Genomic DNA, 17172 nt, shown 5'->3' with positions numbered 1-17172 from the left:
GGGCAGCGTTGAGTGCCACTGAAAATCAACTTGCGTGCCTCCTTCAGCACGCATGCTATGGGTTGCCTACGCATGCTATGGGTTGCCTACGCATGCTATAGTCTGTGGTGCCTTTGTAACACTAGGGGCAGCACATTGCCAATATTTTTCTCTGCACGCACCCAGCTGATTTGACAAGCAATCTTGTGTGTCCCCTGATAAACGGATCACAGAGGCGGTGGACAATATTCCATTCCGGGGGAATGAGACACAAGCTGGCAAAGACCCAGGAAGTAGAGAATCTTTAGCATGACCCTTCTAACTCACTTGGGAGTGATGTCAATGGGCCATACGGGGTACCATTCCAGCACACCTTGGGCGGGAGGATGGTTCGCACGCTGCTAGACTTTTGAGAGTTCACGACTATAAAAGGAAAAACAGGGGAGAGATGTCCTACGGGCTCCTGGATGAGTATACAGGGCCATCCTCCCTGTACTAGCAGGCCACCACTGTTTGAAGGGTAGCAAAGTATTATCATGAGCGTGAAACAATGAAAGTTAAAGATACCCGTGTGTTCGATACACAATCCCAGTGACAGCCTTCCTTGAATAAAAAAGTGTGTATTTATTTAAGGGCTGGAACAGCAAAAATGTTACAAGCCAGGCTAGAGTGGGAAACATTTCAAAATCTTACTGCACAAACATTCATATATTCACAGCATACTATGTGGTTCCCTCCTGCTGCCTGCAGCTCTAACACGCTGTGGGGTGTAAGCAGAACTCCCCATGGAATGAAGCAAAGGTAGAGATCTTCAAAATCAACAGCCTGACACAGCCTGCACCTCAGATCACAATATCAGTTCATGCTGTCTCCCTCTGATCAACACAGTGTCGCATAGTGGGTAGAGCGCTGGACAAGGACCGAAGCACCCACGGTTCTATTCCTGACTCTGCTACGGTCCTGCTGGGCAACCTTGGGCAAGTCACTTCACTTCCCCCGGCCTCAGTTTCCCCATCTGTAAAATGGGGATAATGACACTGCCCTCCTTTGTAAAGTGCTTTGAGATCAACTGCTGAAAAGAACTACCTACTTCTGTTGTTAGCAGCTCTCGTGCAGGCATTAAGTAGCATAGAAGGCCTTGTATGGTCCCTCTGCACCACAAGTGAATTTCACTAACAGAACACCATTGGGTCTGACTCGTCCCACAGAGAGCTAAAGAAAGGGGAGCAGCACTGCTAAAAGAGGAGGGAACACTCCTCTTCCTCTCCCTGGCTTGGGTTTGTAGTGCTCCTCTACAGCTCCCCCTCCTGTTTCAATCCACTTGACCCCTCATGCGCATACACCGGTATGCATCAGGAATAACTCCACTGCCGCCAGCTGAGAGAGACTGGAGTAAAACCAGACCCAGTGAGAGAAGAATCAGGCCCAACGACAGCCCAAACAAACACCATCTAGCAATGATTCTGTAGTGACAAATTCAACATCTCAGGATGCATGAAATCTTGGGGGTGTGGAAGTAACCGATGTACTGGGTGCCATAGTTCCATGCCATTTAACTTGGCAGCATTTTATGACTGTACCTGGATTACTCTGTCCAGTGATCGAGCACTTTGCTGACAGTTGAGCATTACAGGCCTGAGCCAAAGCCCACTGAAGTCAATGAGAGTCTTGCCATTAACTCCAGTGGACCTGTCTGTCCAGCGAAGAGGGATTTTGTTTTGCAGCTGTTGTGAAGAGTAGATCTTGAAACCCAAGGCCAAAGCATTCAGCATTACAGATTTTAGTATCAACGTTCCCACAGATAATTCAGGTTTCAAGTTAGAGAATGGCATGTAATCAATTCTGGGCAAAAATTAATGCTATGTTCGTAAAATACCGAGGAAGCACGTTTACAGGCCTTTGTAAAAAGTGTTAATAATGGAGAAATAGCAATTAAAACAAATTATTTTAACATCAAAATGAAAATATTCCCCAAAAGATTAATGCTTAGGTGCCAAGATTAATACCTGTGCTTAACTTTATGCACAGGAGTTGTGCCTTTGACTTCAATGTGACTTCATGCCTGCGACTAGTCCAACAATGGCAATACGTGTTCACAGGACTGGGTCCTTAACTGATAGTCGGGGCTTGATAGTTCCATGTGCAAGACAGATCACAGAGTACTGAAAGGACCATACTATGTACATGATAGGTAGTATTTTGTTCCAGTAATATAGATTTCAAATGTATATTTATGTAGCCTTAGCTCTATTAATCCTGAGATAATCTAGAAAATGGGAGATGAATGGCAGTTGCCCCAGTGTAACAGAGAACAGGATGTGTATCTCAATATCCTCAAATTCCTTGTTCAGGATGCTAAAATAGATCATCTAAGTTAAACAGGACAGAATAGGAAATGTCCATCAACAATCAAGATAAAGGGAACCTTTGGTGAAATCTTCACGTAGCATAAAAACAACCAAAGAAGTCTTATTTCCCTAATATTGATCAAGAGTCACCTTATTCCATCCCTCTGCCACAGGATAAGTACACTGGTCTGTGCTATTTCATCAGTCAACAGAAGTAACAGTGTAAGAGAGAGAACCTTATATATTGTCTGGTCCTGTTTGCCAGCAAGCAAACATGTTGCTTCACCTCATTCCCGTCCTCCAGTTAATTTATGGAACAGATCTTCATCCAGTGTTTCATTTTGGTCTTTGGAACGAGTTGACAGGAAGATGTAACCTCCAATGTATTCATGGACAATCTTGCAATCTGCACTCAGGCACGTGAAAGCAATGGACACGTTCTGATCAAACTCAATTGCAACCTAAAGAGAAAATGAACAGCAAAAAATCTTTAATGAAAATAAACAAGATCACCTCTGTACCAGTGATCACATGAATCTTTAGAATAGACTGAGCCCAATAAATACTGGCTGGACTATAAATACATAAATAAATAAATAGCTGGCATTGTTAATAACAGCGGTGTGGGAAAAGGATTTCTGAATCTGCAGTAAGCCTTTTTTCCCCACCTGTTCAGTTAGGGCCCTGTTGTGGTCAAATCTCCAGTGTTTTTACAGCCCAAACAATAAGCCATTTCACAGATCACTCTAAGGTAACTGGGGAAGTTCCCAGCTTCTAAATGTCTCAGTGGGAATGTTGCAAACAGTAGGAACGACCCTACTTTGAGTCTGTATACAAACAAGTTAAAGAACATTATTATTTAATTATTGTTCATGATGTCACGTGCTGAATCTAAGTGTGATTTGGGGGCTAGAACTCTAGTCGTACGAAGCCACAAATTCCAGCTGAACTGGCTTTTGGGCAATTCTGCCTCCTTGTGATCCTGGCCTAGCAGCTCCTCACCACGCCCTGGCACACAAGGGGCATTCTTGGGGGGTAGCTGGAGCATCTCACACTTCTGTTATCCCTGGCTTCTGGAAAGGCCCTAGGGGGAGCCAGGTGCAAGCTAGAGCGGGGGCTTTCAACCTCTCTCTCTCTCTCTCTCTGAGGCTCCCCCAACATGCCAAAAAAACTCTATGGCCCACCTGTGCCACAACAACTGTTTTTTCTGCATGTAAGTTGCTCAGGCATTGGCTTCAGCCCTGGGTGGCAGGCCTCAGGGCCCCAGGCTTGAGCCCCATGCGGTGGGGCTTCAGATTACTGCCCTGGACCAGCCCTGCTTAGCAGACCCCCTGAAACTTCCTCGCAGTCAGGGGCCCCAGAGAGAACCACTGAGATTATGTCTCACTAACTTATATCAGGGGTCAGGCTACTCTCTGGCCCCCGAATCTAGGATTCACAAAAGGCTTAAAGCCACCTTTGCCCTCCAATTACCAAATCCTACACTGAGCAAAGCTTGGCTGGACCAAGGAAGCTGAGAATCTCTGTGAAAATGACATTGTGGTGGCTCCATATTCACCCCTCTCTCAGTGACTTATGCATTGAAGTAGCAGAGCCTGAAGATTATTTCCATTTTAGCCCTGCAAACTCAGCCTGGGATCTGAGAGTCAAGCTGGGTTCTTTCTGCGTCTCACATCATTCCCAGAAATCAAGATTCTGCCTCTGGAGTGTAGAGAATGATGGGTCAGGAAGACTGTAATCCCAGCTGACTCTGCTATCACTTTACTGGTAAAGCATTAAAGACAAGTTGGAAGCAGATTCTGCTCTTGAGTTCACCTGTACCATCCCAATGAAATCAGGGGCAGAATTTAACTGACGGCCGAATTTGTCCCTTTTCTAGTGAATTACAATGAGCAGATCTGACTTAAAGGTACACAGGGAGCAGACATGTTTAGCAGGTGCCATTTTTGCATTTTTCTGACTTCGCTTTAAATTTCAGTCTCTGCCTGTTAAAAAACAGCATAATACCAATGTTGTATGCAGTGTCATTGTAGCCACGTCAGTCCCAGGATATTAAAAAGACAAAGTAGGTGAGGTAATCTCTTTTACTGGACCAACTTCTACTGGTGAGAATGTAGCCTGATCTATAGATTCTTGTATTAATTATATTGATTACTTAAGAATGTCCAGTTATCACTTTGAGGGTTGACAGGTTCTTGTCCCAAGATCAGGCCCAGTGTTATTAAAATTACTGTAGCGGTGGGAACCCCAATGTGCACAGTTCCAACACTCACACTATAAGAAAAACTTCTGTATTTACAATAATTTATTAATGCATTTAGCACAGTCACAAACACCCCAGTTCAGTAAGGTAGATAGAGATAATACAGAATGTCCATCTGCACATCCATGTACTCTTACCATCCCTTGTAGAACAACCTGAAATGTTAGCCATTATGTTCCTCATCACCATCACCTTCCTCCTCATCACCAGTGGGCACCATTCTGGCACCTCCCAAAGGCTACATCTCTCTCCTACTGTCTGCAGGCTGGGACAGAACTTGTATAATATAGTACGCTGATGCCACTATGTCGAACGCCTATTCAGTAGGGGTTCCTCCCCTTTTCCTTATTTGTGTTTCCTCACCCTATTAACGTTGAGGTGCCCTTCTCCTACAGGTTAGTATATCAATGATCTCAACTTATTATCATATATGTTAATTCCTTGCCATGGCATTCTTGTGGGCAGTCATCTGCAGATGTTAACTCATGTTCCTGTGGTTGACTGGCATCGTTATGAACAAAATTTCTCCATACACACTCTAGTCTCAGTTCCCCAAAATGTGAGGGTTCCCATTGGGCCATTTATCTGTGCCAAAGTTCACAGACCTCAAGCTTTATGCGAAGTGCTGAAGCTAATGGCGTACAGGGTACAGGTCTGTAGGTTCCTTGCATTACTGCTGAATATAATAAAGGCAAGCTAGCCCTAGGGGCTACGAGACAGACAAGCTTTCAAGCTTCAGAGAGCTCTGTGTGGCTCGAAAGCATGTCTCTCCCACCAACAGAAGTTGGTCCAATAAAAGAGATTCTCACCCATCTTGTCTTGCTAGTATAATACCAAGTCACAAAAATGGATTATTTAATAAGCTGTGACATCAGGCTAGTTTTTTGGGTTTAAAAATGATCTGATGAAAGCATCTTCAGGTGATTGAAATGTAGGAAATCGGACATGAAGAGCTGTTCTGATTTTACCTGACGTATTTCCCAGTTCACATTCCACTGCTTCATACTGGAGAATCTCCATGTTGTGATAGGATCCCCAGTGGCAGCATCAATCCTAATCAGCCTGTTATAGGAAATTCCCAGCAGATCATCTTTCTTGCTTCCTTTAAACCTGGGGGAGGAAAAAAGCAGATTCATTCTGCAGCACGTTTCCCTAGTGAGATATTTCACCTGTCCCTTATGCAAGTGTGGCAAAAAGGGGGAGGAGGCTTCTGCTACCTGGCCACAGGTCAGCCACAACGCAAGCACCCAGAGGCAGCCTGAGCAACACAGGAGGTTGGAGCAGTAACGTGCTTGAATCAAACCCGCTGATCACAACGTCCTGGAGCTTGGGAAAGTTTGGCTCCTTCTGATGCAGTGCGTAGCACAAGGCAAGAATATGGCCTGGTAAAATATGGCAGTGGCTATGAAAATCCAGCAGAAGAGTGTATCATGGGAATGTAGCTATTCAGCCACCAGCATTTTAGGGAAATAAAGGAGGATTGTATGAAAAACTCAGGAAAAAAAAGCTTATTTTAAGGGACATGTAAGAGTTCTGGCTTGTAAACACAGGCATGGCTGGCACATCTTTATTATTATTATTGTTACGATTTATCTTATGGTAGCACATTGGCACCCCAGTCATGGACCAGGACCCCATTGTGCTAAGTGTTACACAAACACACAACAAAAAGGTGATCCTTGCTCCAGAGAAGCTGATACAGGGACACAGCCCCTTTAAGCCTGGGGGCTGCTGGGAGTTGTAGTTTCCACACAAATCACATAATGGAGAGGGGGGTCCATTGACAAAGTGTCATGTGACACCTGCAGGAAATTATATAAAGGAATGCTCCTGCCTCACTCTGGAGGAGATGAGCATTTGAGGTAAGACCAAGGAAAGTCCTTCCATGGGAACTTGGCAAGAGGCCTAGGAAATAGCTAGGAAAAGCATTTCCTTCCCCCACCCCCCTGAAAGCGCCTCTTTGGCTGATGAAGGGTTTTGTGTTACTTTGATTCTATTTTGGAATCTTGTCTAAGATCACAAAGCTGGCCCTGCAGGAGAGGACTTGAACCAGATCAGAATTTTTGTGTTTGTGTGCGCGCGTGAGAGATATCAGATAACTGCCTATCAGTTTACAGGACATCATTGCACAAATATGTTATCTATGCTACAAAATCATGCATTTGTATCTCAGTTTAGGACCTTTTGCAGAATTATTGATGAAACATGGGACAAAGTGCATCCTAAATCATCTTTATACAGGACAGTAGGTAGCAAATAAGAGATGTGTCTTACAGGGTTTTTGGTTTTTTTTGCGCTCTATAAATTTTGCTGAACTTTTTGGGGAGAGCAATTGTGACTCAATGGTCTAAATTCTGCCCTCAGGTGCACCCGTATATTCCTACTGAAACCTTAGGAAGGCCCAGAGCAGTGTGAGATGGATGCTGCAAGGCAATAACTAAGAGCAGAATTGGACCCTATCTGTTCGGACCCAGCTTCCAGCTGACAACTGAGGGCAGGTCTACACTATGGGGCTAAGTCGACCTAAGTTATGCAACTCCAGCTATGTGAATAACGTAGCTGAAATCGACATAGCTTAGGTCGACTTATTGCTGTGTCTACACCACATTGAGTCAACGGGAGAAACTCTCCTGTCGATTTACCTTAGTCTTCTCATTCCGGTGGAGTACTGGAGTCGAGGGGAGAGTGATTGGCGGTCAATTTAGCAGGTCTTCACTAGACCCACTAAATCAACCCCCGATGGATCAATCGCCGCTCGCGGATCCCCTAGTAAGTGGAGACAAGCCCCGAGATATGGAGGAGCTGACAGTTTGCTCTTTGAATGCATATAGTACGTAATGAATTGCCAAAACAGGTGTGATGTTTAAAAGAAATGCAGTGTTGCATCTAGTGCTACTGGGAAAGAGCAGGCGCGATGAAATGCAATGCATGGTTGAGAACACGGAGAAAGAAATGGTGCTTTTTCATCTTTGAGTTTGTGTGAGTGATAAGTCTAGTTTATTCCTCCGGGCACCTTACTTCAGTCAAAATTCATCATGTTTTATACAATGCCAACACAATGGGGAGTAACGGGGCTCCTAAGTGCTATCACCTAATAGAAATATTATTACTATTTATTACTTGTATTACTGTAGAGCCTAGGAGCCCTGGTCCTAGGCCAGAACCCCATCGTGCTCGGTGCTGTACAAACCAAGAATAAAGCTGGTCCTAAAACAGCATGCAGGTTTCCAGAATTTAAAGTGTTCTTAAAAAAAAAAAAGAAGTGTAAGATCATGTTCTTAGAACTGATTCAAAGGAGTCTCTGAAAATCACTGACCAGGAAAACAGCAGGGCAGTCTGACATTATTACCTTACAATGTAGTATGTTAAGCCGAACTCGGGGAGGGACTGCCACGCCTGGATAAAGCGCAACTTGGCTTCCACTAGCGGCATCTGTGCCACGTTTTGATGGGCTTCCAGAATGCGGGCGGCCAACTGAGAGAGACAGGGAGAGAGGAGGATTTCAGCGTGTTGATAACTGCTGTGCAAAAATGTCCTTAGTATTTTATTTAAAGAAAACACTATCAGCTCCAGGGCCACATTCAGACACAAATGATTCAGGATGAAGTAGTCACTGTCCTAAATAAACAAGGTGCTGTATTCACTCAGGGACAAATCTTGACCTGTAGCCTTGTTCTGCTCAGCGCAGGTCAGGAGAGTCTGGGGCATAAAGATACCTGCCTGATCCTCATTCTCTGCTGTGCTGGGATCCAACATAAAGCAGAGCAACCTCAGGGCTGCTGTATTTTATGTTTGCTGCCCCCCTCTCCTAAGAAGCATTCTATAGCTGGAGACTTCTGGGATGTTAGGAGGCCCTGGCCACTCACTCCCCTGCTTTCTGGCCACATCCCCTGCACTGCAGGCCAGGTGTCGGGTGGTGTAGGAGCTCCTATGGTGGCTCTTTGCCATCCAAGGATTCCTCTAGGCATGCAGGAACCTTGTGAAGACCTAAGAGATTTATGACTGCTCTACCTTGCCTGATTGGTGCACAGCAGCTGGTGTACACCGGGGGAATCTGGCCCTCTGTCAACTGTTTGCCAACAAAGCAACAGCACAGAAAGAGCTTTTAGTTTCCAAGCTGCACATTCAGTACAATATGGCCCTCCGATCCCAGCTAGCCTGGAGCGACGGCTCATTCCATCACCCTGCGCTGCCTCAGGCTAGCGATTCTTTGGCTGGCTCGTTTCTGGTTCTCATCCTACATCCTTGTTTTGGCCCGGTGCACTTCCCTGTTTCTGTTCTGTGCTGGGTCCACCTGCGGCTGCTACCCCGACTTGCGGCCTGGTGACCGCAGGAGCTCGTGGCATGGAAACTGAATTGCCGTGCGCAGTGTCACTCCTGAGCAATCCTGCTGGAATGCTAAATATGCTGCCAAGGAGCCCTGCAGAGCGCTGGGGAAATGGACCCTGATCACCTGCAGATCAGGTTTAAAGCCAATGAGAGAAGCAGGCTCCTTTATGACACCAGGCTGTTGTTACACTTGGTACTCATTCATGCCCTTTGCAAGCTCTGGGGCTTCATTCGCACAATCTAGTGACAAGTACATCGGTGCACACAACGGTGCCCTTTGCTAGGGAGCAGCTTTACCACGCTGATTCCTGATCTAATGCCAGGGCTGGGCTCTGGAAGCCCATGAGGCCTGCAGCAGGGGGCCCCTCTGAGGCAGTGGCCCTATAAAGGAGAAAACCCTACGGTGAGGGCTGAGTTGCAGGTAGTTCTGCTATTTGGCTTTGGAGAGGAGCCTGTCCAAGACAGCCCATTCCTCCCAGAACGTATGATTTGTTACGCACAACAATTCGTTATTCGACAATTGTAACTTGATCAATTCAAACCCACTCAGTGACAAACTGGCACAACTCGGAGGGGGGAGGAGGCGAAGAGGAGGTAGAGCTGCCTGGCAAACTTTTTTTTAGTACTCTCAAAATTTTTGAGACTTCAAAATTTTTCCTATTTTGCAACAGGATGAAACTGAGCCCTTTTAAAATGAAAAATATGAGAGAGAGAGAGAGAGAGAGAGAGAGAGAGAGAGAGAGATCGATCAACCCTTCATCCTAGAATAGCCAAGAGGTTCAAGTCCCTGGGCTGACTCAGGCAAAGCACAGCCTTAAACCTGGGTCTCCCACATCCCACACGAGTGCCCTAACCACTGGGACTACTGGCTATTCTGGGAGGTGGTGTTTGCAAGTACATACATACATAACCTGACCTAAGAAACCTTCTCGCCAAAATAGACCCATTGCCTGTTTGAGAGAATTGGCTTTTTCCAACAAAAAACGGTTTAGACAAAAATTTCCCGACCAGCTCTGCTAGGGGGTGGGGCACCACAGGAGGGGGTTCTCCTCCTCTCCCAGGCTAGGGGGCTGCTGGAGGATCCTATCTACCTAAGGTACAGACAGCCCTGTCCCTCGTGCATCCTTCTGAGTGCCAGCCGCTGGTTTTGGAGACAGAGGGGTGGCTGCAGGGGGCTTCCTGCGAAAAAGCTAGTGTTGAGAGCCTGTCTCTGTGCTTGTTTTAAAGAGACAGGCCTCTCATTAAACACTGAGGAGAATTATTGTTGTAAGATATTCCTGGCTGTGGCAAGGAGCCCCTTGAGTAGTCTCCCAGCACCGTTCTGAGCCAGTCTGACCCTAGGCTCCACCCCACAATGTCATCTCTCCTTTCCCAGGGGCCAGCCTAACCTCAGTGACGCCAGCCGTACCTGTCTGGACTTGTATTTTTTGGCATATCGTGGTGAGACAAAGCGTTCCGGTTTCATGCCCACGCTCTCTGGATCGGAGACCGCCTGCGGAGACGTGGTCCGGTTCTTCATCTTCAGGAATGAAAGGATTTTGTGCACCTCTGGCCGGTAAGAGCTGTCTGCCATTGTTTTGCCTTTGGCAGCTAAGACACAAGCAGCCATCCAGCATGCGTATTGATTCTCCTGCAATAAAACCCCCAATTGTTTGCAATTACTGGCCAAATTCTTGCCATTTGTTGCTCACAAGCAGTTCATTATGATCATTCAACACCCAAAATTCAAGCTGTGCCGGTTAGTTAAGTTTGGACACATAGATCACATGCATCAATGCTGCTCTCTGATTGGGCTAGAGTCCTGGGAAGCTGATTCAGAGTTACACGATTACCATAGTGAGTTCCAAAGCTGCTTCCATGGAATATTCTTGGATGTTTATTTGAAATCAGCTGTTAACATTCCTGCTTGGTAGAACATTCACACAGGGCCTGACTTTGAGAAGTGCCTACCATCTGTAGTTCCCATTGACTTCAGTAGCAACTGTGGGTGCTCAGCATCTCTGACTCACGGACAAACAGAACAGAAGCAAATTCAATATTTTATCCAAGTGAATATTTGTGGGAAACCATTTGATACATTCTCCTGGCTCCAGCAGTGGCTACTGAGCCTACTGAATAAAATAAAATGCTTTGGAATAGAGAAGGGAGGATATTTTCCAGGGAATTTTTTTTTTTTTAAACCAGAATGAAAATTTTCACAGAGAATCTTCGTTTGGGTTGACATGTTTTAATAACAAAATTTCAATACAATAAAATTAAAGAAGTGTGTGTGTGTAAATCACTCTTACTTTTTGACTATCCTTCCCTCTGCTCGTTTTTCCAGTGGGAAAAAAGCAAGGAAATATATATGTCACTGAAAATTTAAGAACAAAACTTTTTAAACTTATTTTGAAATTTTTCACCACGCGCTTACTTGTTTCAAATGGCTCTACATGTGAATATATGAATGAACTCTGTTTTCTCGTTACTTTATCCCCTTTACCAGCCCACACCCCATTTGCCTGTTTTGTGGCATCATGTCTGACATCTACATTGTGAGATCTCTGGGGCATCTTTATTTATCTGTACAGGGTCTATCACAGGTGCTGTTCTGTGGACTTGCCTTCCCAGGAAGTGCCATAATAAATATCCAGAATAAGGAATGTGCTGTGTGTCTCATTACTCACATTATCGCATCTCAAATACACTTCATTCATCCCATCAGCAACAGGAATTAGTAATTTAATTCCAAATTTTCTCCCGGCGACATTTACATCTGGGACAACTTCACATCCTAAATGACAGAGGGACAAAAAGAAATGAAGGATACATGTATTTAGTTACTGAACCTCTGACGTTAACTATTATAGCTGTGGAAAAACTCTGTTTAATGGATGTTTTTGAGATCCGTGGGCAAGATTTTCAAACATTAGCCCAAAGCGCGGCACCTCAATGACTGGTCTAATTTGCAAAAGTGCTGAGCACCTGTAATGCTAAGAGCACAATGTTTAACTTGAATCACAGGAATATGACCAGTGAGGTAAAGAAGATGTCTGAAATTCTCGACATGGATCTTAGCAATAATTTAATATAGCATTATAATGGAGACATGTTTAGTGGAATAGGGTAAAATTTCCAAAAGCACCTAAGTGATTTAGGAGGCTAAGGCCCATTTTCAAAAGTGACTAGTTTTGAAAATGGGTCTTGGGCACTTTTTGGAATTATACCCCAAATCCTTTATTACCAGTTTACTTTTTTGCAAGGACAGGGGTGAGAATTTGCCTTAAACATACAGTATAAATATTTGGAAACAGAAGTGTCACAAACAGAGGGTCTGATCTTCATGGCTGTAAGTTCTCTCAACTTCCACTGAGCTCAGTGGCCCTCAGCACTTTGCAAGTCAGGCCAGATAGGCTAGGAACACTTCCTTTGGGGCTAATGCAGTTTGGCTGGGCTTCTTTCTACAGGTAAAGCCTGTATGATCAGGCCTCAAATAAGCCAATATCTGTAAACAGCCATATGATTAAGTGCTACCATATTGATCTTTTAGTATACAATTTATAGTGAGTTCTCGATTAATTTTTCCATACTATGAATGAAATGGAGTAAATATGGAAAAAGAAAAACAAATTCCTACCTTTTAGGTTTAGCTTCTCAATGGGTTCTCCATGCCCAGCTTCCTTGTTTTTAAAATAAGATACTGAAGTGTCTTTAAAGACAAACCAATACTGCTTGAAGGCTTTTAGGGTTAGCTTCTTGGGCCTACAAATAAAGAGGACGTGAATCAGTTTTATGGCTTACGTTACAACCTACAAATGGCTGGGCCATAGACTGCTCTCAGATACACCAGCATAGATCCAGAGTTGCTCCACCGAGGTCATTCATTTACTGACTTGAGAGGAGTTACTCATGACTTGCACCTGTGTAAGTGAGAGAAAGCTCAATCCCCATTGTCCAGAACAAACTCCAAGTTACCCTGAAGTCCAGGGATGTTTATACCCAGAATATTGATTAAGGGCCACCTTTAAGTTTTACATTAATAATCAGTATCAATCTCTTCTAGAAAGGCTAAATGAGGTTTTGTCTGATAAATACACTACTGCTAATACAACATATACATTAATTCTGAAGCTCCACTGTGGTTTCCAAGGCCTTGTCTTTATTACAAAAATTGCATCAGTTTGACTAAATTAATCTATACTTAGTCCCTGCCCCAGAGATCGTACAATCTATCTTGTTTAGTGTTTGTACAGCACCTAGCACAATGGGGTCCTGGTCCTTAAGTAGGGCTCCTAGGCACTAATAATAATAATAATAATAATAATAAATAATTTTAAATTCATCTAGTAAAACTGGTGTAAACCCCTCATCGACACACTTAAACCAGTTTGACTCTGGCTTTAATCAGTTTAATTTATTTCAGTACTTTACCAATGAAAGCTAAACCTCTTAAACCAGTTTAAATGCACCTTCCTTAGGGAGGAGTTGCAACTGTTTAATTAATTGAGTAACATTTTCTCCAGGACTATCCACAACTCAGTGTGATTCTCATCTTGTTTATACTGGTCTAAATCAGGAGTAACTCCCCTGATAAGACACTAGCAAGAGGAGGATCAAACCTAATATGTTTGAAGAGACATAATTACTATTTTAAGTTAAAAACATAATCTACTTAAAATACTGTTGACTTCAGTAGTGAAACCCTTCATGTCCAAATACTAAAAAGTCAGTATTGATCTTTAAGAATTACAGAACAGTACTGTCCATTTAGTACTGGAGCCAACTGGGAAATGAAAATTTTTCCATCTAGAAAATTTTGATTTTTTGTCAAAAATCCAAAAAACTTTTTGGCAATGGACAATATTTGGTTTTCACTTTTCTGATGGGGGAAAAAAACCCAAACCACAAAAACCAACAAACATTTCAGAGAAAAGCAGACACCAGCTGTGAAAACTTTTGTTTAGTCAAAAACCCAATTTTCCAAAAAAGAACAAGTGTGGACAGAAAAATTTTCAACTAGCCCTACTTATTACTCATTAAAAAAAAAAAAAAAAAAGAGATAGTCCAGCAGTTCTTGGGCCAGATGTGAGCGAACTACCCAATATTATCACCCATACGAATGCAAATATTGCAACGACACACACTGTGATTCAACATGATGCATGTGAATGCATCTGTCAGTGCAAACATGTTCAGGTTTGCAAAACAGTGTATTTGTCAGTGCAACAAAGCAAGTATTAGTAACAAAACACTACTAGCCTTTTAAAGGAATGTTTTACATCTAATCTGATTTTCATATATATCCTTTGAAATGCCTTTGGTTTACTGTGTGATTTATAACATTCTTAATGGTTAAAATAACCACTGAATGCTGTCTGAAGATAACCGCTTTGTAGGGGGGCGGAGGGGGAGAGGGAGAAACAAACAATCCATTACTAAAACTACGGCACTGATAGCACTTAAAAGGGTTGAGTTCGCTTTCATCTTAACGCACCTTGAAAGCGTCATGACTGTTGAACTGATTTCTTTACTGGAAATGACCAGGCAACTTTCATATGCAAATATGACAGCATATATTGCTAAATGGCTCAAATAAACCTGCAAATGAGGTCAGTGCAATATGATTTGTCCAGAGAATGAAACTGATAAATAATCCCACAATAGAAGGCTTTGTTTCTCTAAAATCTGGGTCCATTTTGAAACAAACGTTACAAACGTTGCAGTTGCTGTGATGTGATTCAGTACAACATCCTACTCATGATCATTTGTAATGTGATGATGGAATTGTACTTTTTGGACCGTCTCTTGTGCAGGCTACATGTTATTAGGCTTGGCAGAATTCAATTAATTTTTTTTTGATATTTTTATTTTCAAGCTTTTTCCCCAATTTTCACAGTTGTGGGGGCCTATAGGGGTTCAGACATTAATTATTTAATGACAATAGATGTTGAGATTTAAAAAGTTTAAGTTTTCTAATCATTAACACAAGTTGTCCACATCACATGTCAAAATATACAAAGTAAATAGCCTTAATTCAAACGCTAATAACTTCTCAAGTAGCATTTTTCCTACTTCGCCTATCTGCAAACTTTATTATCAATAGAAATAATTTTTCATCGGTTTGTGGGTGTATGGTGAAATCGACCTTTACCAATAAAAATCTAATCCTTTGAAAGCTAGATATTAGAGACCTGATTGACCACAGCATTACTCCAATTTCAAACTGGTGTAACTCCATTTGAAATCATTTAAATCGGGCCCCATGTTTGTGTTACTGTTTCTAACCAGCTGTAATGTTTCAGTATTTACTATTAAAAATATTAGAAAGAAATGCAAGATTTTGAGGAGGACTTTTCCCCTTAAGGTATACATTTTTGGAGGCAAGAAATAAAAAATTGGTTTCAAATTGGAAAAAAAACAAACAAAAATTGTGAAAAGTTTGATTTAGGAAAAAAAGGCATTTTTTTTTTGGTCAAATAAAGTTTTGATGGAGAATTTTCAGCGAACTCTTATGTAGAAAGGGCCAGATCTTCAGTATGTGTAAATCCGTGTAGCTCCCTTGACTGCAGTGGAGGTACACTGATGAGGTGTACACCAGAGGTACACCAGATGAGGATCTGGGGGAAAAAAATTAAGAAAAAGCAGCAAACAAAGGACATTGTGCCAAAGTGCCAGTTATGTAATTTGTTATATACACTTACCAGATATCTTCACTGCTCTCCTCAAAATCATTGTTAGTTAAAGATCACTTGGACAGCATTAAAAGGCAACAGAACTGAAGGAATCTTCACATGCATAGCTTTGTTGTTTAATCTTTTTGTATTTACTCACCTAAATAGCCTGAGATTATCTGCAAGTTTCGGTATGTCTGTAATGTCCTCCTAAGGATAATGAAGGATAAATTTTATTTCAACACACTTTCTAAAGGTCTGTCACACACCCTTCAGGTCCTGCTTTCTTACCCAAGTTCTCAGGATATAAAGCTAAGGTATTTGATTCAGTGACTTCATTGGGAGCAAGCTTGGGACCCCAAATGACATACCAAGATGTTATCCATTTTTCCACCTTCCAGCGTTACTTCCAGATTGGAAAGTGCAGCTTCCACTTCATCTACTTCAGATTCATGTGTGAAGTCTTGTGCCTCTGATGATAACGATAACTTGCTTAAGTGATACTGTAAATCAAATATAGAGAGTTGGATTGAAAGGTCTAGTTTATTTCAAACATACTGTAAGCAAAGACTGAAAAAAGAGTGCAATCAATTTTGTAGGGCGGGGTCCACCTGGTGTGGGCCTCCATAGTGAGGAATTAGGATGGAATTTCTATTGACTGTAAACAATAGGGTAGATAAAATAGGATTTCTAATGCAATTATTGCCAAAAAGCTTGTATAGCGATTGCCAATGGTGACATTCCACTCTTGGATAATTCTACATTCTGGCAGGGTGACCCCCTGGCCCAGCAAGCTTTTCTAAAAGATGTTCTGGTTCAAACAGGAATTATGCTGGGGAAGTTCTATGGCCAGTTGCGATGGGGTATCCACCCCCACACAAGGCCTGCAGGGCATAAGCGAGGCCCAATTACCCACCTACGCTACACCTGGAGGAGGACTAGGGAGCACCAGGGAGCGAGCAGGACTAATTAAAGAGGAAGCTCCACTGGACAGGAACAGGGGGAACCTATATAAAGCCACAGCTGAGAGCAGAAGAAGGTTGGGCCAGGGTGATGGAGGATTCCCTGACCCCAAGTGAAGTCACTCTAGAAACTGAAGCAGAATCTGTTAGAGAGGGAGGATGGATACACAGGGCTTGTCCACACTTACAGAGCTGCAGCATTTAGTGAAGACACTACCTACAGTAGGGAAAAATCTATACCCCTATCAGTGGCGGTACTGATATAAGTTTGTAGCGCAGGTCAGGGCAAAGTAGGGGGAAAAAAGAAAAGAAGCAGAAGCAGATATCAGCAAAAAAGCAAAGCTGAGGAAAGAAATAAACCAAAACCTTCTATTGGTAAGATCCCTAGCCAAAAATAAGAATAGATGATGTTAACCCTGTGAAAGTAGCTGCTTGGATTAAAACAAAAGCGTAGGGGATATTGTAAGAGTTAGGAAGCTGCGAGATGGTGATCTTCTAGTTGAATGTAAAAACAAAGAGCAAGCTGATAAACTGCTAAAAGCTAAAATGCTACGGGGAAGTTAAAATAAGTTCCAACTACCAAAGTATTTGACTGAACTAAAGAGGGCAATAGACGGAGTGCTGTTAGAGCTGACCAATGA

The 17172-nt window shown here is 42.9% G+C and overlaps 1 protein-coding gene across 8 annotated transcripts in view; it reads right to left on the bottom strand.

Annotated features, from left to right (window-relative positions):
- Positions 1–590: 590 nt before the first annotated feature.
- Positions 591–17172, bottom strand: part of FERMT1 (FERM domain containing kindlin 1) — a 38652-nt gene continuing 22070 nt past the window's right edge. For all 8 annotated transcript variants that reach the window (XM_045009819.1, XM_045009817.1, XM_045009816.1 and 5 more), the window contains exons 8-15: positions 15941–16072; positions 15730–15779; positions 12536–12660; positions 11586–11692; positions 10328–10549; positions 7940–8064; positions 5559–5700; positions 591–2788 (exon numbers count right to left, since the gene is read on the bottom strand). In XM_045009819.1, coding sequence (XP_044865754.1) covers positions 2615–2788; positions 5559–5700; positions 7940–8064; positions 10328–10549; positions 11586–11692; positions 12536–12660; positions 15730–15779; positions 15941–16072 — 1077 coding nt within the window. In that variant the 3' untranslated portion in view covers positions 591–2614. The remainder of the gene's footprint in view (positions 2789–5558; positions 5701–7939; positions 8065–10327; positions 10550–11585; positions 11693–12535; positions 12661–15729; positions 15780–15940; positions 16073–17172) is intronic.

This window comes from Mauremys mutica, chromosome 3 (genome assembly GCF_020497125.1).
Source record: "Mauremys mutica isolate MM-2020 ecotype Southern chromosome 3, ASM2049712v1, whole genome shotgun sequence".
In the NCBI taxonomy this organism is placed as follows: domain Eukaryota; kingdom Metazoa; phylum Chordata; order Testudines; family Geoemydidae; genus Mauremys; species Mauremys mutica.
The sequence above is the reverse complement of the archived record's forward strand: the minus strand, read 5'-3'. Positions and strand labels throughout refer to the sequence as shown.